The sequence below is a fragment of the Pelobates fuscus genome, chromosome 7 (assembly GCF_036172605.1).
Source record: "Pelobates fuscus isolate aPelFus1 chromosome 7, aPelFus1.pri, whole genome shotgun sequence".
NCBI lineage: Eukaryota > Metazoa > Chordata > Amphibia > Anura > Pelobatidae > Pelobates > Pelobates fuscus.
This window is the reverse complement of record NC_086323.1, coordinates 105122386-105148083: the sequence shown is the minus strand read 5'-3', so window position 1 is coordinate 105148083 and position 25698 is coordinate 105122386. Positions and strand designations below refer to the sequence as shown.

At 39.9% G+C, this 25698-nt stretch overlaps 1 protein-coding gene across 1 annotated transcript in view; it reads right to left on the bottom strand.

Annotated features, from left to right (window-relative positions):
• The window catches only part of GUCY2C (guanylate cyclase 2C), a 103632-nt gene that overhangs the window by 47390 nt on the left and 30544 nt on the right, over positions 1–25698 (bottom strand). Inside the window, exons 9-14 of the mRNA XM_063427406.1 lie at positions 25064–25149; positions 22766–22877; positions 11649–11730; positions 10400–10505; positions 7123–7185; positions 1531–1599 (exon numbers count right to left, since the gene is read on the bottom strand). Of these exons, the coding sequence (XP_063283476.1) occupies positions 1531–1599; positions 7123–7185; positions 10400–10505; positions 11649–11730; positions 22766–22877; positions 25064–25149 (518 nt within the window). The remainder of the gene's footprint in view (positions 1–1530; positions 1600–7122; positions 7186–10399; positions 10506–11648; positions 11731–22765; positions 22878–25063; positions 25150–25698) is intronic.

Genomic DNA, 25698 nt, shown 5'->3' with positions numbered 1-25698 from the left:
CTCTTTAATTAGATTGTGGAGGGAGAGGAGGGGTGGGGGTGGGGGGGGGGCAGATAAGCCATGACAGTTCCCCTTTAATTTTTGAGTTAGTTAAAACATTTTTTAAAAGGGAACGCTTGTCATTTTACCAGTCTGCCTAATCCATTTTTTTCTTGTAAAAATATTGTCAATCAATGAGGTGTGTATTCATTGTTATATTGTCAAGATATGGTTCATTAATGTGATGTGTGAAGTAAGTGCATGGAATGGTTAGGATTTATTTGACTGCCTTAACAAAGTCGTATGTGTTTTACTGTGTCTAGGAAGCAATGGGTTACATCTTGCTGGTGTCTAGAAAATACCCTGAAATGGTAGAGCACTTAAGTGTTATTTTTAATTTGCAAAACAAATAGTTTACATCTGATCCCTGAGGTCTGAGATCCAGTGATATACATTACCAATCTTATCAGATAAGCTGTCAGACAGCCTGGCATGTAACAACACACATACATATATATGAAGGATCATCAACTTAAAGTTTGTAAGCAATTGTAGATGCTATTTTGTTTTTGTTGCAATCTGTATAAAATGTATATTATATCTGGTCTCAAATGAATTGTCTAGATTCACCAATCTGACCTGGCTACAAAGAGATCAGAAACACCTGTACATAAATAAATTGCATTGTGCATTTTCAGCCAGGTTTTAGAATACATTAACTGCTCCTCAAAAAACTATAATACCTGCACCCACTGCCCCTCCTCAGAATGGCTAACCTAGAACCTGAGATAAGCAGAAAACTGAATATAATAAGATGAAACCTAAAAAAAAACCATTGTAATCCATTTTGAGAGCCAAACTGAATTTGTAGTCTACTTCCATATTCCTTACCAAAAGCTCTGGGACAGAAAGACTGGTACTTTGCTAGGACGCTGAGTATTAGAGAATTTTGTTAGTTTTCTCCCTTTTTATTTTTACTGTTTGTTTGTGTACATACATTTGTTTGTAACAGATTTTGACTCTGTATGCACTGTGACTGTTTTGTTCATAATAAATGTTCCTTTATTAAGTTCTACCTTTGTCTTGTGCAAGAATCAAGTTACTGAAGAGACTAATATCGTAACACTGTGGTTTCATAGACATTTTTGCTAAGTAGGTGTGGGCAGTATTAAGAGAACTTTTTAAATCCTTATCGGTCTAGTGCAGACAAATAGTGATTTTAATCCTTTCATCTCTTTAATCTTGTTTGCAGATTAGAGTATTCAATTTATTTCTGTTGGCAGGATGAGTAGTATAGTAACATTCCATGTAGCTTTATCCTCCATACTTCATTGTGGTTTTTACAGGTACCAAGAGGACTGGTCTGTGTATGCTGTGATAATTACATGTAACCATTCACCCAATGGCCATTCTGTGTGAGATAGAGTTGAATGCCTTGAACTCACTCCTGGCTATAATGGTGTCTGGTGGAAAAGACACTGAGCGTTGGATAACTTTAAATTCTTTTAATAAACTCTTTGTTATCGCAATGGACAACTACATGCAGCCTACCTTGTTGAGTTCAATCTTCTGTTTCTCTGTAAAATTGCCATCATGTTTTAGATCTTTGAGAATGATGATCTGTGAAAAGTGCAACAAAATAGTTATACTTGCATTAGTGATAGATATTTAACTCCTTCATTACTGAGCACTTCTTGATTAAAAAAATAATAATAGCATAATGTTTACTGAAGCAATATAAACATAGAATAAAAATATAATCACAAAGCAATTGTGTGTGTATATTGCGTTGCATACAAAATTACACAAATTTTCACAACTTTTATTTTTCATTTATTCGTTCATCTATAATAAAAAAAATATTTGGGAAATGAATAAAACAGTGTCATTTACCTTGCAATATTTCACACAGGGTCTGAAATGTTATCATAAAAGCATGCATTTTTTTTTTCTCACATACGTGTGACAAACATAGATAAATAAAAATGGTAAAAACCCTTGCTTGAAGGTGCAGCTTAACAAAAATAGCAATATAATGTAGAAAGAATGTTTGTATTTGAGCATCATGCCCACATACAGTAAATACAGTTAAATCATATATTTCTAAAATGAAGCTATTTAAAACTGCTTTAGCAATCTCTGAACTGCTAATTTAATGCTGGCCGTAAAATGGTCTATTCACTCTCCACCCCCATAACCCATTGAAATGTCCTGTATTGTTTGAAAACAGGGGTTGTGCTTACATTTTCAGCAAATTTACAGGTAATACACTGGTCAGGCACAACATTAAAACCACCAAGCAAGGCATGGATTTCACAAGATCTCTGAACGTGACCTGTGGCACTAAGACATTAGCAACAGATTCTTTAAGTTCGGCAAATTGCGAGGTGGGGCCTCCATGGTATTTGTTGTTGCAGCACATCCTACAAATGGTCAATAGAATTGAGATCTGGGGAATTCAGAGACTAAGACAACATCTTGAACTCCGTCATGTTCCTCAAAGCATTCCTTAACAATGTTTGCAGTTTGGCTGGGTGCATTATCCTGCAAACACCATTGCCATGAAGGGGTTACGTGATCTACAACAATCTCTACGTAGGTGGTACATGCCATGGTAACATCCAAATGAATGCCAGGACCCAATGTTCCCCAGCATAACATTGCTCAGCGCATAACACTGGCCCCGCCGGCCTGCCTCCTTCTTCCCATAGTGCATCTTGCTGCCATCTCTTCCCCAGGTAAAGAATGCACACACAACTGGCCATCCACCTGATCTAAAAGAAAATGTGATTCATCAGACCAGGCAACCTTTCTTCATTGCTCCATGGTCCAGTTCTGATGCTGACGTCCTCATTAAAGGTGCTTTCGGTGGTGGACAGGAGTCATAATGAGTACTCTGAACGGTCTGCGGCTATGCAGCCTCATACACAGAAAACTGGGATGCACTGTGTCTTTTGACACCTTCCTAATATGGGCAACATTAAGTTTTTCTGCAATTTGAGCTATACAGTAGCTCTTATGTTTGATCGGACACAGAGAGGCTACCCTTTCCACGTTCATCAACTGATGAACCTTGATGCTGCTTCACATGTTGTCCTTTATTGCACCACTATTGGTATAGATTAACCACTGCACACCGAGAAAACCCCACAAGACTTGCTGTTTTGGAGATGCTCTGACCCAGTTGTCTAGTGATCACTGTTTGGCCTTTGTCAAAGTCACTCAGATCTTTTCACTTGTCCATTTTTTCTTCTTCCAACAGTGGCAGAGTTACAACCATGGTGCCGCTGGCTTTAACCGCCGGGGCCGTCTTGAAGGGGTCCATCAGGTGGACCATGCTGTTAGGGCCACCGGATGACAATGAATTTCCAGGGGGCCCGGTCAGCGCAGCGGCGCTTTAGCAGCGTGACCAGGCCCCCTGAGATGACATCAGAGCTAGGAGGAAGTGACTGCCCCGGTCACTCCTCCCAGCTTACAACGGGAGCCGCGCGGGAGGAGGAAGGAGAGGGGGAAGTCAGAGTGGGAACTCTGACTTCCACCAGGCAGAGCCACTGGATCCCAGGGAAAGTCAACCTCCTGCACGTAAAAGGTAGGAAACAGGAGGGTGACTAAACTATTTTGTATGTGTGTGTGTGTTTGTATGTGTCTGTATACAGTATTTCACATTTTTGTAAATATTTTATTATATCTTTTCATGTGACAACACTGAAGAAATGACACTCTGCTACAATGTAAAGTAGTAAGCGTACAGCCTGTATAACAGTGTAAATTGGCTTTCCCCTCAAAATAACTCAACATACAGATATTAACGTCTAAACTATTGCCAACAAAAGTGAGTACACCCCTAAGTGGAAATGTCAAAATAGGGCCCAATTAGCCATTTTCCCTCCCCGGTGTCATGTGACTCGTTAGTGTTACAAGGTCTCAGGTGGGAATGGGGAGCAGGTGTGTTAAATTTGGTGTTATCACTCTCACAATCTCTCATAATGGTCATTGGAAATTCAACATGGCACCTCACGGCAAAGAACTCTACATAACTCTACAACTCTACAGAATTGTTGCTCTACATAAATATGGCCTAGGCTATAAGAAGATTGCCAAGACCCTGAAACTGAGCTGCAGCATGGTGGGCAAGACCATACATCGGTTTTATAGGACAGGTTCCACTCAGAACAGGCCTTGCCATGGTCGACCAAAGAAGTTGAGTGCACATGCTCAGCGTCATATCCAGAGGATGTCTTTAGGAAATAGATGTATGAGGGCTGCCAGCATTGCTGCAGAGGTTGAAGGGTTGGGGGGTCAGCCTGTCAGTGCTCAGACCATACCCTGCACACTGCATCAATTTGGTCTGCATAGCTGTCGTCCCAGAAGGATGCCTCTTCTAAAGTTGATGCACAAGATAGCCCAAAACAGTTTGCTGAAGACAACCATGTCCGTTGGTCCGATGAGACCATGATAAACTTATTTGGTTCAGATGGTGTCAAGCGTGTGTGGTGGCAACCAGGTGAGGAGTACATAGACAAGTGTGTCTTGCCTACAGTCAAGCATGGTAGTGGGAGTGTTGTGGTTTGGGCCTGCATGAGTGCTGTTGGCACTGGCGAGCTACAGTTCATTGAGGGAACCATGAATGACAACATATACTGTGACATACTGAAGCAGAGCATGATCCTCTCCCTTCGGAGTCTGGGTCGCAGGGCAGAATTCCAACATAATAACGACCTCCAAGACAACCACTGCCTTGCTAAAGAAGCTGAACGTCATGAAGGAGTGGAAGAGGACTCCAGTGGCAACCTGTGAAGCTCTGGTGAACTCCATGCCAATGAGGGTTAAGGCAGTGCTTGAAAATAATGGTGGCCACAGAAAATATTGACACTTTGGGCCCAATTTGGACATTTCCACTTAGGGGTTTACTCACTTTTGTTGCAAACAGTTTAGACATTAAAGGACCACTATAGTTCCAGGAAAACAAACTTGTTTTCCTGGCACAATATAGTCCTTAGGTCACCCCCCCCCCCCCCCCACCTCAGCGCCCCCCCCTCCCGCTAGGCTAAAGGGGTTGAAGGGCTGAAGCCACTTACCTTAATCCAGCGCCGGGCTTCCTCGCGCTGGTGAACTCTCCTCCCCCTCCGACATCAGCTCCCGAGCATTACTCAATGCTTTCATATGGACGTTCTGCGTGCTCAATACGATTTTCGCGGAAGCGACTCTAGCGGCTGTCAGGAAGACAGCCACTAGAGGCTGGATTAACCCTGCAACTTAAACATAGCAGTTTCTAAACTGCTATGTTTACAGCTGCAGGGTTAAAACCTGGGGGACCTGGCACCCAGACCACTTAATTGAGCTGAAGTGGTCTGGGTGACTATAGTGGTCCTTTAATGGCTGTGTGTTGAGTTATTTTGAGGGGACAGAAAAGTTACACTGTTATACAGGCTGTACACTTACTGCTTTACATTGTAGCAGAGTGTCATTTCTTCAGTGTTGTCACATGAAAAGATATAATCAAATATTTACAAACATGTGAGGGGTGTACTCATTTTTGTGAGATACTGTAGTTGTGTGTTTGTATGTATGTGTGTCTGTATGTATGTCTGTATGAATTTGTTTCGGTCTGTATGTGTCTGTCTGTCTGCGTATCTGTGTCTGTCTGTATGTTAAGAACCAAGAGAGTGGGAACTTCTCTGGTATACGTGTAAACTGTGCAAAGCAAGTATACGCCCAATGTTGTAATGAATGATCCAAAGAAATATAATTGCGTGGGAAAAAAATATATATGTATACACTTAATATAGGGTGTGTCTGTGAACAATGTGAAAGAGGTGCCTTTTAATGCTGCTCCTTTAGAAGAAAGTACCCCTACACCTTCTAGTACAAGACAAAGTAACACTGAAAATGGTTAAGGCAGCGCAAAAAATACAGTCTAATCACATGTTGATAATAAACATATAAACATTTATTGAATCTTATATGAAGTCTAAAAATACATTTAAAATACAATGACAAAAAAATTGTACAATAATAATTATTGCTATACTGAGTGTGCACACTACTAAGTAATATAGCAAAATATATTTTTAGACTTCATATAAGATTCAATAAATGTTTATATGTTTATTATCAACATGTGGTTAGACTATATTTTATACTGTACCTTAACCACTGTCTGTATGTATGTGTGTGTATGTCTGTCTGTGTGTCTGTATGTGTCTCTGTATGTGTGTGTTTGTATTTATGTGTGTGTATGTGTGTTTTTTGTGTATGTCTGTCTGTTTGTGTGTGTGTATGTGTGTTTGCATGTATGTGTGTGTATGTCTGTCTGTGTGTGTCTGTATGCATGTATGTATGTGTGTGTTTGTATGTATGTGTGTGCTTGTATATATGTGTGTGTGTGTCTGTATGTATGTATGTGTGTGTCTATATGTATGTGTGTGTCTCTGTATGTGTGTGTGTTTATGTGTGTGTCTGCATGTGTATTTATTTTTCTGCATGTGTGGGGGGGACGTATGGGAAGGGGAAGGTAGACATATAGGGGGATGGCACGGGGTAGACGTATGGGGGGGCCCCAAGGCAATTTCGCACTGGGGCCCCATGATTTCTATTCATGCCTCTTGCTTCCAACACATAAAAATTCAAGAAATGAATGTTCACTTGCTGCCTTATATATCAAACCCCTTGACAGGTGCCATTGTAATATAATAAATTTTATTCACTTCACCTTTCAGTGGTTTTAATGTTGTGGCTGATCAGTGCATATCAGTGACCAGTGGCTTCTGGGAGAGGAATTTGATCCTCTGCAGGCTGGTCATTATAATAAGAAATATGTGAGGTTTGATGGACTAGATTTTATATTGCAAAATACATGAAAATAAAAAAAAGTTTATACTTTATTCTGGCATTTAAAAAGAGTTTTTAAAAAAGCATTTTCATAGTTAGAGAGTGAATGTCATCACGTTCTGGATGTTGTCTTATTATCTACTATGTGCAAAATATATAATAATAATTATTTTTAATAAAAGTAAACCTCCATTTTCCAATATTTCCAGTTTATCTAAAAGGTGCAATGAAAAAATAAAAGCTGACAAAAAATATTATTAACTTTGTGAGACATTTACAAATCTATTCCTGTTTAAAACAGTATGATTTTACCTTCTTATCATATTTTCCTCGCCGTAATCTTGGCCAGAGATCACGTCTTTTGTCATCATCAATCTAACGGAAAGAACACACAATAAACTATAATTCCACTTGACATTTGTAAATAAAACTGACACGGACAAAATGCAGAAAACCCGATAGTTATAACCATAATAATATTAAACGTTTTGGTACTACACCCCATTATGGGGCTGTTAAAACAAGGAAAGCTAATCACACACCAATTAGGGGGGGGGGGGGATTAACTCTAGGAATTCAGAGAGAGATTGTTCACCTCTTGAAGAGAAGATTAAGATCTATCTTATACACAAGTAGTCAGAGATCAACCAGGTTTAGATAGGATAAATACTCATCCAAACCAAAGGGATGGGTATTTTGTGGAGAGAACACGAATCCCAAAAGAAAAAGAAAAAATCACAAATAATTTTCAACTCATGAGAGTGCTATTGGAACATCCCAACCATTTGTTCCCTCTCTGTACATAGTCCCCTCTATAGAGAATTAGAGTAGAAGGAAACATAGTTATTTTTAATCTATCAGGGATCCCATTATCTGGTTTAGAAATTAAATTACTACAAAAAGGTATCCCTAATAAAAATGTGGATGACTTTGACCTGTATATAGATCTAAACAAATGTATTAGATCTATGACCATGAAGAGACAGTTTCTGAAATATCCCTTACCCCCTAAACAGGAAGAACATGGAGATATAGGGTAACACATGACTATTTTAAACCTAAATCACATTTCTTTCATGTTCGTAGTAAAAGACCTTTCCTTGAGACTTTTGAAAATATGGTGGACTGTAAGTGCAGGCTGACCAGTAGGGCAGATCGGTCATGGACAGAGGGCCCGAGGCAGTTAGGGGCACAGCAATGCTCTAGCTGAGGAGATCAGAGATCCCCTCAGCCAGATAAACATGATTTCTCAGATATTCCAGCGATATGTTGCAGGGCCCCTGCAACATTTCACTCTGCAGATAACCAACCCACTCCCCCTGCACCCATTTCTCTTTTCTCAGGGAGACCTGGAAGCAATCATACAGCTCCTGGGAAGTGGCATCACTTCCTGCCCTCTCCTGAAGAGCACACGGAAAATAAGAAGGTGCAACAGCCTGGCAGACAGCGCATGTAAGTTCCTTATAGATTTTTTTTGTACAGCCTCATTGCACTCACCTCGGCACCCCCTGTCTCCCTATACCCACCACAACTCCCCCCCTGTACACACCACAACTCCCCCTGTACCGACCACAACTCCTCCTGCACCGACCCCCCTGTACCCACATCAGCACCCCCTGTACCCACCACATCTCCATCTGCACCCATGCCAGCCCCCTGCACACAACTCAGCCCCCCTGTCTCCCTGTACCCACCACAACTCCCCCCTGTACCGACCACAACTCCTCCTGCACCGACCCCCCTGTACCCACATCAGCACCCCCTGTACCCACCACATCTCCATCTGCACCCATGCCAGCCCCCTGCACACAACTCAGCCCCCCTGTCTCCCTGCACCCACCTCTGCCACCTTGTCTCCCTGCACTCACCACAGCTCCTCCTGCACACACCACATATCCATCTGCATCCACGTCAGCCCCCCTGCACCCACCTTAGCCCCCTGTTTCCCTGCCATTCTGTGTGCTGGGCAGCGTGCATATAATATCTGCATTAAAGCAGCACAAAAAAGGGAAGAAGAGTAGTAGGGCCAAAGAACCGTGCAACAGGAGGGGGTCATTGATCACCCACTGCCTTAGGGCCCTGGGAGTGGTCAGTCTGCCCCTGGTGGACTGTGAATTAAAAAAATTCTCATGGTGGAAAAATCAGAAAACAGATAATCGCACTAAGGAAGAAAAGATATGCCTTAGGAATTTGACCAAAAATGATGATATAGTAATTAGAGAGGCTGATAAGGTGGGAGGGATAGTGATCATGTTGCTTGAGTACTATCTACATGAATCCAATAGGATTCTGGGAGATAGAAAAATGTATAAGGAACTGGGAGGAGATTCTACAGAAACTTTTCATTTTACTCTGAAGGACATGTTAGAAACGGCAATAAAAAAGGGCATTATTTCTCAACAATGATTTAACTTTCTGTCCCAAAAAAAATCAGATTATCCCTATTTTTTTTTTAATTCTTTACCTAAAACACTTTTATCTGCAGGGATATGCACAGGGAGCTTGATCATACAAAGATACAAAATCTTTTTTTTACAGGAAAAAAAGAATATAGAATGGGCTGAAGAATACAGTTTGGCTACACTTGTTGTAACATCATTGTATACAGTTGATCGTCATGATTTGGGATTGGAGGCCATTGAAATATATATGAGTCAACACAATAGCATTCCCCAGGGATTAAAATAGTTTATTTTGTCATTGGTTAAGTTCCTATTAGAGCACAATTATTTTTATTTTTAGGGAAGTTTTATTTACAGCTCACAGGGACAGTTATGGGCACAAGGTTTGCCCCAAGTTATAAAAATACCTACATGAGAATATGGGAGGAACTCTTAGTGTGGTCTGGTTATGACTGGAGGTAAAGCCTGATGCTCTGGTGGTCTGGTGGAGATCTTTAGATGACATTATTATAATCTGGACTGGGGCCCAATCTTGGTTTAACAAAGTTGTTGATTATCTTAATTTGAATTAATATAATTTAAAATTAACACCAGTATGGAATAAAAGAGATATTTATTTTTTACATGTTTACTTTGTTTTGTGAAAAGGACTATGTTTATGTCTCAATGTTATTTCAGGCCAGGTGGTGGTAACAGCTACATCCACAGAAGGAGCTTTCACTATCAGTCTTGGCTGACAGACCACTGATAAAAAAGTGAAACCTTTCGCAAATGGCTTGACTACTTACCTTTGTTGGTGTCAGTGCAAATCCTGGCACCATAAACATTACAGCTGTCCTTTAACCCCTTAAGGACCAAACTTCTGGAATAAAAGGCAATCCTGACATGTCACACGTCATGTGTCCTTAAGGGGTTAAATAGACTGTAACAGCCCTTCTTCTGGACACACCTCCACTCACACTCCTTAACTTAAAATGACCTTCTTTGTCCATTTGTAATGTTAAAAGGTACGTAAAGGTTTAACCCCTTAAGGACACATGACATGTGTGACACGTCATGATTCCCTTTTATTCCAGAAGTTTGGTCCTTAAGGGGTTAAATATATGCATTTATAAAGCATATGTACAAAACTGCTGAATCTTTGGGATTTTTATTTTTGTTTTGCAAGAGAATTCTTATTTAATCACCTTTAAGCTGACAAGACAATTCTCGTTATTCTCTAGAGGAAGAATTTTTTCTGCAGGGATATGGCTCCACCTCTTCTGCTGAAGTTCATTTTCTTTACGATACTTCCTATTCCAAAATACAATTTAGGATATAAAAGAGAAAAGATTTCAAACAACCTTTTTATACATGCTTCATCTTATTCATTCCTGGAACCATATATCAAATGAAAATGCAACATCATCAATCAGGAATGCTCAGACTAAAATATAATATTCTTTTCACCACTGGTGCTCTGTTTTTTTTTTTAGCATCTTTGGAATACAATTAAGGGTGGAAATTGATATAAAACCATCATTAGTTTAACTCCCAGTACCATTCACTTGAAGCAACACTAATATTCAGACCAATTTGTTTGTCAATGGCATTATGATGCAGTTTCCGTTAACTTGTGGTTTTCATTCATCATTCATATGTTTCCATGGACAGTTACAAGTACACTGATATGGAATCAACATGTTCAATCAAATTATGAAAACGTAAGATTCATTAACATTTAATACATTTCAATCAGATTTTATTGAGTATTAGTTCATTCGTGAACATGAAATTATTTTGAGGTCAAAATAAGGCAGAAACAAATAATTATGAAGGTTACGCCAACATTCTCTGTTTATGCCTCAACTAATACGAGTATACATCATAATGAGTATTCTTCACTTTAGAGACTGTATAATGCTAACAAGAGTGCAGATTTTTTTTTTATTCTGGTGGCCATAGTTTTTTAATAATCTATAAAATCAAACATGTTTGGGGTACAGTGCTCAATTTCATTGGTTTCTATGGAGATGGAACTAGATTTAACGCTTTGATTAGCCCTGACTTGCTTTCAAAAACATGACTCTCGCAGTTATTCGCTAAAGTGAAAATTGAAAGTGAATTTCAAATTCAAGGCCAGAATAGCCTAATTGAAAGCATAGCTGACTTGAAGAATTTTTCCAGTTTGTTTCTTTTTATCTTAAATTGAAAATGCATTTTGAATGCTCACATTAGTGAATAACCCTACCTATGATTTATCCAGATCTTTTTAAATTTATTCATAATTTAAAAAAAACCTGAATACTGTTTAACAGCAAATAATATAATTGTTTTAAAAATATAATAGCAAAACAAGCTGTTCGAGGATTTCTGAAATGTAGGTTAAAACAGAGACAGAGGTTACAATGAACTGTGGATATGCTCCTGCTTATATCTAAACAGTTCCCAACTTACCGGAATACAAGAAGTGCAACGATGAGCACAAGTAACACAGCTATTGTGAGTGTGAAGATAGCAATAGTCAGAATGTGTGGACCTAGAATATAAATGTATATATATATTTAATACTAGTGAATTCTTGGTATAAATCCATATATTTAAAAACGTTTATATTTTTTTTGTCAATCTTTCTTTTATTGAGATGATATCATGTTACACAAATATTGCAAATTCAAAGTACAGCATCTTGGAAAATATACGTTAATTACAATGCTAAACTTGTAAGATACTCAACAGGAAAGACAGACATCTTTTTTTTTTTTTTTGTTATTTGAAAGCCACAAATATATTAGCAAGATACACGCTGTGCTCACATGTCTAGATAGGAATGACTGAACAGACATAATCAGTGTGAAGAGCTGCTAGACATTATGAGTCGTAGATAATGGGTAAATAGTAAGGTAAGGCAAGAGTGGAGTCACATGCATAGGAAAAATATGGAAAAACAGGTTAAACTGACATTGTTAATAGACCACTGAAACTCCATACATCCACTTATCACGGGTAGACCATAAACAGATTCTCTAGGTCATTTACGCCCCACACATGCTATACATAAAAATAAAATATAAGCACGGAACAAAATCACTGTATGGATTGAAAAGTTATGGCATTAGAATGCAAAATGGTGACCAAGGAGGGGACCTCAGAGTGGTGCAGGGGGTGATTCCCAGTGAGTGAATCCAGCTTCAGCCAACACCAATGCTCGGAAACCGGCAGAGCAAGCTAAGAGTTGCTGTCAAATAGGGAATGAGCATGGCCTCCCTCCAGCCCCAGGCCGTGATGAGAGCCCGCATCTCGGTTCCACGAACTCGAGAACTCGTGGTTGAGGTGAAGTTCTTCCCTGGGGGGAATAGCGGAAGCTCCTGGTGTTTCGTTGCCGCCTGTGGCGATGCTTCAGCCTCTGTGGATGATGCAGAGGGAATATAACCCTAACGGCTCTCAGCCCAAGCGGGCCAGCAAAGGGAAGTGCCGATGTATGGGTGGTAGTTGTGCCCAGAGAAGCTCACCCACTTCTCTGGCTCCAAGTTGGCACTGTCATGTGGTGAGCCTCTAGTCTCACCCAGAAGCAGTTGAAGGTTGCGTTGATGCGCTGTGTGAGGCAATTTATGGAAAATTGTTGGGCAAGATCTGTGCTGCGACAGCTACTAGCAGTCAGGTAAGGTATATGGAGCGGGTCAGTGGGGACCGGGATAACCCCCACTGGTCCAGGGGGGGAGGATAGCAGTGCGTGAATCTCACCTGGTTAGCTAAAGAACGAGGAGGCCGTCTCTCCCCTGCTCTGTTACAAGTTAGATTGTTACTTAAGCTGGAGAAGGTATTTCTATATTGTTTCATGCAGATTGGTCATTACAGCTATAGAAAAGATATGAGGATGACATGGGGAGACTTGATATAAGTGGGTTCCATGAATGGATGTGAAATCACCATAGTATCTTTGTATGCTCCAAATCAATCTCAAGCAGTATTTCTCAAAAAATTATTTTTTGTAAATTGCATTATTGAAAAAAGCTTATGTCATGATCTGCGGTGATTTTAATTGCACGTAAATAAGCTATTAGATAAATTTCAGGCTATGGAGGACAGATTAATAAACACAGATTTTCAGATGGCAACTTTAAATGATGAAGTAAAAGCTATGGCTGCAAAGATTCAAAATCAAGAGAATAAAATAGAAGAACTAGAAGACCGCTCGCGAAGAAAATCTCAGATTTCGCATTTTTCGGAAACTAGGTCTTAGGCCTTAGGTCTCCAGTTAAATGGTTTAGATGAAAAAATAGTCAGATACCATCGCATTCATAAGCCAGCAAATCTGTATTCTGACATTCCAAGAGAGAGAAATTCCTTCTATTCTTCGGAATTTAAAGAGAAAGTACTAAGTGCTAGCCGAGATAAAATTATCAAGGATGGTTTTTATTCAAAGATAATTGCTCTGCCAGATCTAGCTTTTGGCACAAGAAGTAAAAGATGGATTTTTGCTCCAGAGATAAGCATTCTTAAGAGACATAACATAAGATTTAAATGGCTCTTCCCTACAAAGATGGTCACAGATGGTCAAGCAGAGACTTTTGACCACCCAGATAAGTTAAAAATATGGATGACGAATAAATCTCTCCATTGACTCTCCTGATCAACATATTATATCGGATGACTTGGGACTTTTTTTTTATTTTTTTGGATATCTTAATTTAGTATTATACATAGGTGTAATAAGGTTGAATGACTTAGTAATTATTTTATCACTAAAACACTAAAATTATATTTCTTGTTATAATATATCACAGATTATTAGAGGTCCTATTATGATTAATAATTATAATATCTGAGGATATAGTCATCATCAAGATAAGATGTAGGAATTTTTAGATAATTAAATGTTACAAAAGAGAGTGAGAGGAATGGAATATAATTAACCACAATAATTGTTTAAACTGATTAAATGATCTAACTCACATTAGAATAAATCATCTTTAAGTTCGAAGTAATGAACGCTCACTTCACTTAAGGTTATAGTAATCACTGGATTGAATTAGTAACATTTGGAGCAATACAATACTCTATATGATATATTATATTCAATTAATAATAGTATTGTTACGGCTTAAATAATTTTTATAATTTTTTTTAATGTCCAATTTTGTTTCTTGGACATTTTAATTTAGTGTGATATATAGCTGTAATGAGGTTGAATGATTTATTAACTATTTCATCACTAAAATGATATTTTTTGCTACAATTTATCACAGATTAACAGAGGTCCTATTGGGATTAATAATTATTATACTTGAGGTTATAGTAATCACCACAATAAGAAATAGGAATATTTTATTATTGTCAGTGTTTGTGACTAAGTGGCTACTAAAAAAGACTGGACATACCCCATTTGCAATACCTTGGGTTGTCTACTTTTGCAAATGGTATGCCATCATGGGGATAATTATCATTCCTGGGCTACCATACGGTCTCAAAGGCAATGTAACCAATCTGGCGAATTTCAATCTGATAAAACGGAAACACAAGTCTTATATTTGACTCTGTAATTTTGAAAACACCATAAAACATGTACATGAGGGGTATTGTTATACCTAGGAGACTTCGCTGAACACAAATATTAGTGTTTCAAAACTGTAAAACGTATCACAAGAATTATATTGTCAGTGTAAGTGTTGTTTGTGTGTGAAAAATGAAAAAAGTCACTTTCACGGTTAATATCCTCGTTGTAATACATTTTACTGTTTTGAAACACTATTATTTGTGTTCAGTGTAGTCTCCCGAGTAAAACAGTACCCCCCCCCTCCCCCCCCCCCCCCCCATGTACAGGTTTTATGGTGTCTTGGAAAGTTACAGGGTTAAATATAGTGCTAGCAAATTAAATTCTCTGGACTTTCTGCTTGGGTTATTAGGCAGGTCCCGCAAATTGTAATTAATAAAACTACTTAATTATGTAATATATAATATATAATTAATATTAAAATACACTTAGTATGTATGTGTTAGTGTATATATATATATATATATATATATATGATTTAAGTATATATTGTTTTATTTTACACTTTTTTTTTTTTATTCTTTTTTTTGTTGTGCTTGAAGGTTACATATACGCTTGCACTGCCCCAACAGCGGTAGCAAGAGAATCAGCATACATTGTTTAAAAATACAGGGCAGTTAATAAATCAGCACATTTTGTTTTTGTAGCAGTAAGATTTGATAAGACATACGCTTGATAACTATTACACTTGATAAGGCATCCTAAGCATATATTTAGCATGGTCAGACGTGAGAACAGAAAAGTATTTTTGAGAGTGCATGGCATTAGCATAGCCGGTCTTATATTGCTCTAGCAGTACTCGTGGGTACAGGGTTAAATATAACGCATGAAACCTAATTGCTAGGCGGAGAACTATGCACATAAAAAAACTTAGGGTAGACGTTTCCTGCTATGTCAGATAGCATACATAAAAATTGCTTAGGTAAGATATGGTAGGCTGCAAGGCTTAGGTTATATGCTAGGTGAACAGATTTTAAGTATGACAATATCTATCTATCTTTATAGGTAGATAAGCTACAAGCTTAGACCCCCCCAGAGGCCCCCCCAGGCAAGCCATGAGTAAAAGACATAAGATTCAAAATTAGAATTGGCACATAGGCTGTTCCGTTGTCTAGATGTACTGCCTGGGAGTCCTGTCAGAAAGCAGTCCCCGATAGAGCCCTGGAGTCCACCTCTGTCTTGCAGGGGCCGTGTACAGACCCTCCATAGACATCCCAGCATGGGGCTCAGTGGTGTACTTGGTGACGTTGGGTTGCTGTGTGGCATTCAGGTAAGTCCTGTGTGGGTAGTGGGGATCCCCTCCATGGTCTCCTGATTCTGCAGTCCGTGCATCTCATGGTGGGCCTCGGCCTATAGCTTCGGCCCCCGTTGTAACAGGAGCCTCTGTCTTCACTTTTAGCCGCACTCTGTAGACTCCATGCGCTTGTCCGGGTCTCCTGAGTAGCAGGCCTTGGGTCCCTTCTGGTTTTTCCTTTTGCATGGTGCAGTGATGGTCATTGCGTGAGGGGGGATGAGGCATCCGCCATCTTGTGGTCGCGTGAGTGCCTGTTGTTTTTCCCGCGGGAAACCACTTGTCTTTAGTGCTGCCAGGGAGCCTCTAGGGAGCAGACCGGGATAACCCCCACCGGTCCAAAGGGGGGGGAATGGGGCACTAATCAGCAGCGCAGGTCTAGGGCAGGGATCGGCCGCATCCCCACTCACCCAGATTCTCTAGGCCGCCCAGCCAGCTCCGGCTTCCCCAGTAGCGTGGACACCCGGTGGCATCAAGACACGCATCGGTAACACCGTGGTCGGTTCAGGAGCACCCGGCATCGTCGATGAGGGTACAGATTGCAGTAATATCTGCTTTTGTTGGAGTTCGTGCCGGAGCTCTCCCTAGATGCCTCTGTCCAGCATGGCAGTCAGGCCCCGACCCCATTTTACACTGTTTTAACTTTATTTCATGCAGCAGGGGTACTACCTGTCATTCCAGGCACTCCCCCTGATGGCACTGCTACGGACGGCTATTCTGTCCATGTGATCGTGAGGTCCTTGCAAGGACCTCTCCATCACATGGCCCAGGAGGGCCGGATAGGCAGCAGGGGGACACTCTGGGATGTCAGGTAAGTCCCCTGGATGGCGAGCAGGTAAGTCCCCTGGATGGCGTGGATGTGCTATGCTCCCACCGGCGTTTAGAGCTGGGTCCCCAAGGACGGCATAGCATGCCCGCCGTCCTTAAGGGGTTAATAAATCCCTTTACAGAAGATGAAGTGCGTAATGCAATTTTATCCCTTCTAAAACAAAAAGCACCAGGTCCAGATGAGTTTTCTAATGAATAATATATTTAAATAGAACCCATTTTGACACCTTATCTTACCATACTTTTTAATTATATAAAAAAATTCAGGCAACATACCAAAAGAAATGCTGGAAGCATATGTAGTGATGCTGCCGAAGCCAGGGAAACTACCCATTGAGGGTGCAAATTTAGCGCTTTTAAATGCTGATATCAAGCTGTATGTATGTGTATTAAACCCTTATTAGATTACCTTGTTTCAATAGAACAGGCTGGGTTTGTGCCAAATAGGCAAATAGGTGATAACACCAGATATTTTATAGATCTCATTGAATGGGCACACAGGAGCAAAGTATAATAATAGCATTAGACGCTGAAAAAGTGTTTGATCGCTTACATTGGACGTATATGACTAGGACTTTGAGTAAGATGGGGTTCCCTTTAGAGTTTATGAAAAACATTTAAGCACTTTATTCAAACCCTTCTGCAAAGGTACTTCATATAGGCTTTTAATCTAATCCATTCAACATAAAAAAATGGTACCCGCCAAGGATGCCCTCTTTCACCAATATTTTTTATTTTAAGTTTAGAACCTTTGGTGGGGCATATTAAGCAAAATTTAGATATTTGTGGCTTGACCACACCTGCAGGAGAAACAAATAAGCCTTATTTGCGAATGAGGTGTTATTATTTTTAACTCTGCCAGTAAGGCCATCCCCTCTTTGATTACACTTCTTGAAAGATATGGTCTGGTCTCATATTATAAAAATAATGTTTAAAAAACCCATTGGATTACCAAATCAGGAGGTACAACGTTTAAAGTAGATTTATATATTTGATTGGCAGAAAACATCTCTCAAGTATTTAGGTATTAACCTGTTTAAAACCAATAGTCTCTTAACTCAGGAAAACTATAAGAAACTTAAGTATAAACTAGAACAACAAATGGAGAAATGGAGAGATAGGGAGGTAACATTATTAGGCCGAGTGAATTCAATAAAGATGATGATTATACCACATATGTTATACCTTTTTTAGCACAATACCCATAGCATTACCTAAAGTAGAATAAGAAAATTTCAGTTCATTATAAATAACTATATTTGGAAAAAGAGACCCCCAGGGGTAGCTCATTATTCAGCAAGGAAACCCTATGGTTTGGGAGGGTTAGGTATACCATGCATACAAACGTATTATAAAGCATCAATCCTCACGCAGGGATTAACAGCTATTTCCAATATGGCTTATTTTGGAAAATGCATGCATTAAACCATACACGGTAGATCAACTTTTGTGGACAACTACGATAACAGTTTCTAGCAAAACTTTAGTACTTTCTAGCTCTAGATATATGCTTCAATTTTGGAAGAAATGGGCTCCTACTCTTATGGGTAAGGTTAATCTCTTATCATTAGCCCCTTTACAAGTGCTTATATTAACTTCTATAACTTCAGATCTTTCTGTAGAATCAGGAAAGGAGTAAATAAAATAAATCTGATATGCGACGTAAAAGGAATTAAGTCCTTCCCAGATTTGCAGGAACAATTATACTTATTACCTAAAGAATTATTCACGTATCTCAGGCTTAAAAATATTATTTCTTCTAGAGGTGTTTTTTTTTTTTTTTTTTATAAATTCTTTATTTTTGTCGTGCATATTGTAGGTAACATCCAACATATTGATCCGCTGGGTCCCTACAGCTTCAGCGGGTTTAGTCAACATCGGGCATTTATATGGAGGAAACAGACATAACGTTAACTTTTGCACGTTTCTTTTTAAATGTTTGGACGTGTGAGTAGTAGTGTGTCTAAGATGGGTAGTGGGGTTGGTTGTGCGTGTGTTCGTGGTAGTGAGTTGTGTGGTAGTTAATCTGGAGTGGTGTTAACTATGGGTCGGGTCGGGCAGTTCTTTGCGGAGCCATCGTATTGCTACGTGAGTTATGGTTGTTGAGGGTGAGTGAACTTGCCCTCCTTAGGTGTTACCACTTACCAAAGGGGTGACGGGGGGAGAGCTGGCCGGCGTGGAGCCGGACACCTGCCTTGTAGCGCCCTATCTCTAGGCTTTAGAGGTCTAGGGGTGTTAGGTCCTCCTAAGAGGCCTCTCGTGTGTGTTTATAGGGTTAGTAACTGTGAGTAACAAAACAAGTTCAGGTTTAACTTTTTGACAAACAGATTTACGGTCTCCTGGGACTTCAGGTCCCTGTCTGCACGGCTGGGTTGGCAGTGGGTTCGAACGGCGCCACTCGGGATGGGTTCCAGCTGCGGGCGTTTGTCTGTCCTCCATCCGTCGCTGCCTGCGATGGCAAGCCCAGTGCTGTGAGGAGGGTCAGGGCATCTGCCATTGATGAGAGTCTATGTACTGTCCCTTCATGGTTCACTATCAGTGTCCTGGGGGACATCCAGCGGTATTTGATGCCAGCAGTTCTTAACTGGCTTGTGAGAGGTTGGAGGGAGCTCCGCCACTGCAAGATGAGTGGTGTCTTGCCCCGCAGTGCCGACCAGACCGCTAGTTTGATATAGGAGTGAGAGAATCGCACTATGGCGTCTTGTTTGGCTGTTGCTGGAGCTCTGCTGGATTTAGGTAGGCGATATGTCCCGTCTAGAGTGACTTTTTTGTCTTGTGCAGCCGGTAGGATGGTGGTGACCAGTCGTCTCACATAATGGGGGAGTTTGTCTAGAGTTACCAAGTCTGGAATGCCCCTTATCTTAAGGTGGTTTCTTTTGGACCTGTCATCCAGTGTGGCTTGGTGCAGGGAAAGGGCTTTTTGCATGATTTGTATGCGTTGGATGGTTTCTTGTACTGTGTTCATACCTTGTTTCAGGTCAGCAATATCCCCCTCTGCTGTTTGCACTCTGTCACTGACTTTCTGCATATCTGCCTGTATGGCTGCTACGTTTGCTGCTAGGAGGTGTTTGATTTCTCCCACCAGGTTGTGGAAGTCCCTTTGGGTGACCAGAGCTGAGCCGTCCCCTGCAGCTGTTGTGGTAGTCCATTTTGTGGCAGGACATGCTGTGAGTGTGGTGCTGTTGATGGGGTGCCCTCCGGCATTTCTGCAGCCTTGTTTGTCCCGGATGGCACCATTTTAGATGGTGGCTACTGTTGAAGCATTGTCTCTATGTTCCTTGCCCCTGCTGGGGTATGTTGGGGCGATTTTTGGGACTTACGTCCCATCTCGGCGGGTGCTGTATCTTGTTGTTCTGTCTACCTCCAGTTATGCCCGGCGGGGTGTAGGCGCCAAACAGAGCTGTCAGGTCCAGGCTTTGGGCGGTACAGTAGGCCCCGTTTTTTTTTTTTTCCTGGGCGTTTTGGCCGCTTGAAAGAACGGCATATGGCGTGTTGGGGTTGCGGTCTTGATGTATTCGGGTTAGTTGCCCGCGTGTGAGGCTGGCTCAGCTTGTTTTGGGTGATTTTTCTGAGGAAAAGTTGCAGAGCTGGTGCAGATGGCGACCGCTCCAGTCCGAGCTCAGGCTCCGCCCCCCTCTTCTAGAGGTTTATACGCAAATAACATTTCTGATATAACTACCTTTGGCCATCAATGTATGGGGAAAACAAAAACGAGTAAACTACTATCTTTATGTTATAATGGGTTTTCAGAATTGGAGAATGAGGTTAAACCAAATCATATTATAAAATGGGAAGAGGAGTTGGGTAAATCCTTTCCTATGTCCCAATGGTTACAGACTATTAAGATAACTAAAACAGCATCCCATAGCTTATCTCAGTGTAACAAATTTTGTAAAATATTTATGAGATGGTACCTCGTATCCCTTAGATTGGCACGTATGCACGATCAGATATCACCGTTATGTTGGAGATGTTTAGCCGAGATAGGGTCTTACAACACATTTTTTAGGGAGTGTTCAAGGTTAAAACTGTTTTGGAAAACTATTAGTAAAGTAATAAATGAAAAAATTCCTTTTCAGCCAGAATGCTACTTACTTCATTTAATCCGTTCTCTAGCTGATCTGCCACATAGGGTTGTGATTCTTAACCTTTTGGTGGCTGCAAAAATTTGTATTGCGGCTCAAAAAATACCCCCCCCCCACCTTCTTTGAAAGAAGTTTTGGAAAGAGTAGATAACATTTTTCAGTTTGAATTAATACCTTACCGTCTGGCAAAGAACATATTCATATTAAATTGTGGTATATTTGGCCAGAGGTGAAAAAAAAATATATAAAGAAAAAAGGAAAGGTGGGGCAAGAAAAGAGGAAGGAGTGGAAAGAGACGAGAGAGAGGGAAGGAAGGGAAAAGTTAAATAAAAGTATAATAAAAGTATATACAAGTATGCACACGTATGAAGGTATATGTAGATATAGGTGTATACATGCATGGTTGTATGTATGAATGTATATAAGTAGAAATGATTGTCAAGCCGGAGTACAAGATGGATTTTCGATTTAAAAGGATAAGAGCTGGTAGGATTAATATTAATATAAATATGATAAAGTTAAATTAAGAAATATATGACTGGAGTTATTGGTGTAGCGGTACTTACCCTCTCTGGGTGCCGGCCAAGGTCCTCTGTTCCCGCCACGTGCGGCTCGTCCGACGGAGAAATCAGGAAGGCATGCACTGACCACGAGACGCGGTTACGTGACTCACCTGGCTCTGGGAGTGCGCCGCGCGTCTCGGACGCGCTCTTAATGGGACGTTGGGAGCCGAAATGTAAAACGGTCTCCCATTGGCCCATGTCATTCCACATTCCCCATACACTTACGTTTTGGGGGCGTGGATATGACAGGGGCCAATACAATTGAACACTAGGGTAATTATACTCACCTTTCCCTTAGCTCCCTGCCCTATCGTGGTTTCTGCTTCAGTTCCCTTTAGTGCTTGTATTGTTCAGTAGTGGTTTTTTTCGTGCATGACCTTGGCTTTGTACCTGACTTCGTTTTTCTCTTAATCCCTTCTTTATCTTGTTTGCCGGCTTCCTGACTCCTGTGTACCAGACCTTGGCTAGTTCTTGTTTTCGCTGTCTCTCTGTTCCCTTGACCTCGGCTCGTTCCTGACTCACTTCCCGACTCACTTCCTGACTGTCACTTCTCTGTACTACGTTTAGTCCGGCCATTCTAAGGCCCGGTAAGACGTATCTTCTTTATCTTGTCTCTTGTTGGACTAAATCTTGCGTGTTGGGGTACACTACCGTGACAATTGGGATGTGTTTTTTAAAAATATTTTTGTATTAATTAATTAAGCACATTGTGTAAGAGGATATTAACATCAATTCTATGTTTGGTGTCTCTGTTTGTTTTATTTTGTATTTTCTCTGAACTAGAGATATATATTTACATTTATTGTAAAGAAAAATCATTAATAAAACTGAAATATTGGGAAAAAAAATTAGTTTACTTACCTTTTTTCAGCGCTGCGAGGGTCCGGTCACGGCTGGCTCTTCCCTGCTCAGCTCCGTCAAACTTGGTGATCTCAGCTAATCAGTTGCTTTCCCATAAGTACTGCCACTAGAGGTGTTCCTAGTCAGCAATGTAAACAATGCCTTTTCTCTGACAAAGCAGTGTTTACATCAAAAAGACTGCAGAGACAGGCGGTAGACTACGGTGTCCCTTTAATTTCTGTTTTGAACTAATTTATGTGCTATTTTTCCCATGATTCAAATACATGTTACATGGATTTTAAAAGGGTGAAAAACTATTAATGATACTATTAATGATACAAAAACATAATATGATTTATAATAAATTTGTAGGAAAAGTGTTTAAAATACACTCCAAATATTGAGGAACTTACCATTTCCAGGAACATCACTGGGAAGTTTGTTATTTTTCCAGGTAAATGAAGGATGACGGTCTATCACTGTGGTAGCATTGGTGCTGGTGTCAAAGGCGAGAAGCTTTGTATACTATAGCAAGGTAAAAATACTACCGTAAATACTAAATATTAACAAATGCTAAACCATTTTGTGTCATAAAACATCCCTTACTTCGACCATATATATTGTCCAGCTACCACCTCGTCTGACTTCCCTTTCCTTCCAAGTATTTTGAACACCTTGCAAGTAACTAACTGACTTGTTTCTCTGAATGTAACCCTCGTGAATTGGCTGACCATCATGTGGTTTCCTCTCATGGCACTTTATTAAAACAGCTCTGGGCAACAGAAGCAAATACTGAGGGACAACACCATGGTTAGTGATCCCATTGAGACGCTAGATAGATACCAATGTCAGCTACCTGTATTTTAGACAAATTCTGGCAATCTTCAAACTCAGAGAGATCTCCTTCCTCCTCTACAGTAACATGTTACATTATTGCTCCCAAAATTAGGAAATATGAAATCAGGACTTGGACAGGGTTGGAGGGGCATGTTAGTTACGCAAGTTTCATTACTGATAATACCCACAATAGGCACACTCTGAAAAGGGAGCAGGAACACTCACAGCAGCTGACTGACAGCCATCTTACCCCGATTAGGGCAGACCATGCAGAGAGTGCTGCTCAAGAATTCTCTGTATGGTCTTAATGCCCTCAGCAGAGCATAAGCGTGTCTAATGATTCACTTGCACTTTTATGTGTGGCAGGACCCATGGATTCTCAACAGCCTTATTTTGGTATTTGGTAACAAATATGAAACTCTGGACAAGTCTCGACGAAGGCCCGGTTAGGAGCCGAAACGTTAGCTTCACTTTTTTACTACTAATAAAAGACTGCCTTTAGAAACCATGGTGAGCTCCCAGACTTTCATATGTGTTACCATTAGACGTTTTGGGGAACCTGGACCTCCCTGTTTGAAACAACCTGGTGGGTGTGTTACCCAGATAATGGTGTGTGCATTACCCTTTCAATTCGGGAAGAAAATCTTTTTTTTGTATTTAACAGGGTTGTTCATGAAAGTAAGCATTCAAAGTAAATTCTAAGGGAATTTAAGGCCAAAGTAGACAAATTGGTAGCATAACTGGTTTAGAAAATGTTTCCAGTTTGGATATTTATACCTTGAATTTTAAATTCACTTTGAATTCATTTTGCATTCTCACTTTGTCTGTATATCTCACACAAATGGCTACTGACATTGATTACCAATCTAATGAATAAAGCCAGAAAAGTCTCTTGAAAAACAGTGCTTTTGTACATTTGGTGGTGATGTTCACTGTGTAGATAGATCACTCTAAATAAAGCACACCTAAAACATTTTGGGGCCAAAGATACCTTACAGAATTTTACAATGGAATATTATTTTAAAAGTATTAGAATTTTAAAATGGTCTAAATAAAATTGAATTTTTTTTTCTGTACAGTATTTGGCACATTTTATAACAAAGGCTTCACATGTTTTTCTAAATCTTATTTATCTAATTCATGATTATGGTATGAAAATAAAATGCTGGAGATTAAAAGAATACATCCTGTTTAAGCTGAATAAAATGTATGTGACAATAGTAAAAGTGTAGTGTATTTGCCCTCTGTCTTCTCATTTCCCTGGTCTTCTTTCAACACATGGAAAGTGACATCTGAAGGAATGGGATCAGTTACATGAAACTGCTGCTTTTATCTAAATGCCCCTTACCTCTGATTATCACCATCTCCAAACTACGGTAGATGAGGCTTGAGATTGAAGCAATATAAATAGATCAATTAGTCCGTAGAATATAAGGTAAAGGAGGAGGTTATAGAAAGGAGCCTGGAAGCACCAGGGCTACTTAGAATGTTGATGAGTATATTCAAGTTCCAAAGGAAGAGATAAGTGCTAGCACAAATGAAGTAAGAGTGTCGGGATGACAAATATTCAAGGATAAGAAAGAATGGCCAAGGGGTGCATACATGACAGCATTTGGTAACGGAGTAGATTTAGGCAGAAATTGTAAACTTTGATAGGAAAGAGACATAGGATCAACTGAAAGTTAATTAGTTAGTTCCCATTCCAGTGTCATTTGAGGACACTACAATGCATCTTTATACTGCAATCTTACACATTTATATTAACTCACTTGCTATGTAGTCCAACTTAGCCTGTTGCTACCTAATTCCCTGGTGATAGTATACAGTTTGTTTGTTTTTCAGATTACTCATGGTTATGGTTAATATAGTCTTACGTTTTTAGTTGATTCTGAGACGTAGTATAGAGTAAGATTTAGATCTCGATCACCGACATTGTCCAATATAATCTGACCCGAAGCCCCTATCAAAGAAAGAACAATTTACTATTCTTTGGACACCTTAACAAATAAATCAGTATACAGATAAGTTGTGGAGTTTTAACTGTTGCCTGCTTTCAATACCCTGTAGATAGTAATTAATCCATTCCTTTTTCCCTTTTGTGTCATTCCCTCTTATGTTAAATAGGTTGACCAAATCAAAATCAGATGAATCTGCTAGCTACTTGTTACTTACCGTAGTTTACTGAAGAATCAAACTATACCAAAATGTGTATAAATATTGTGCTACTCAAGGATGTGAGATTTCCTCATTATGACATCTCAAGTTGATGGGTGAACTTGGGTGACATTGAACTTAATTTTATAGCTTCATAGCGCCATATTCACTACAATAAGCTGTAGTTGTGCTTTAGTGCATGGAGTGTCTCTTCAAAATAACGAACATATATCAAGTCTGCAAACAAATATAGAATTCTGGGATCCAGATGATATCTCTAAAATAGATAAATAAAACAAAACATGTATAGTGCAATATTGTTTTGAAATCAAGTAACAAAACACTTCTAGGTTGC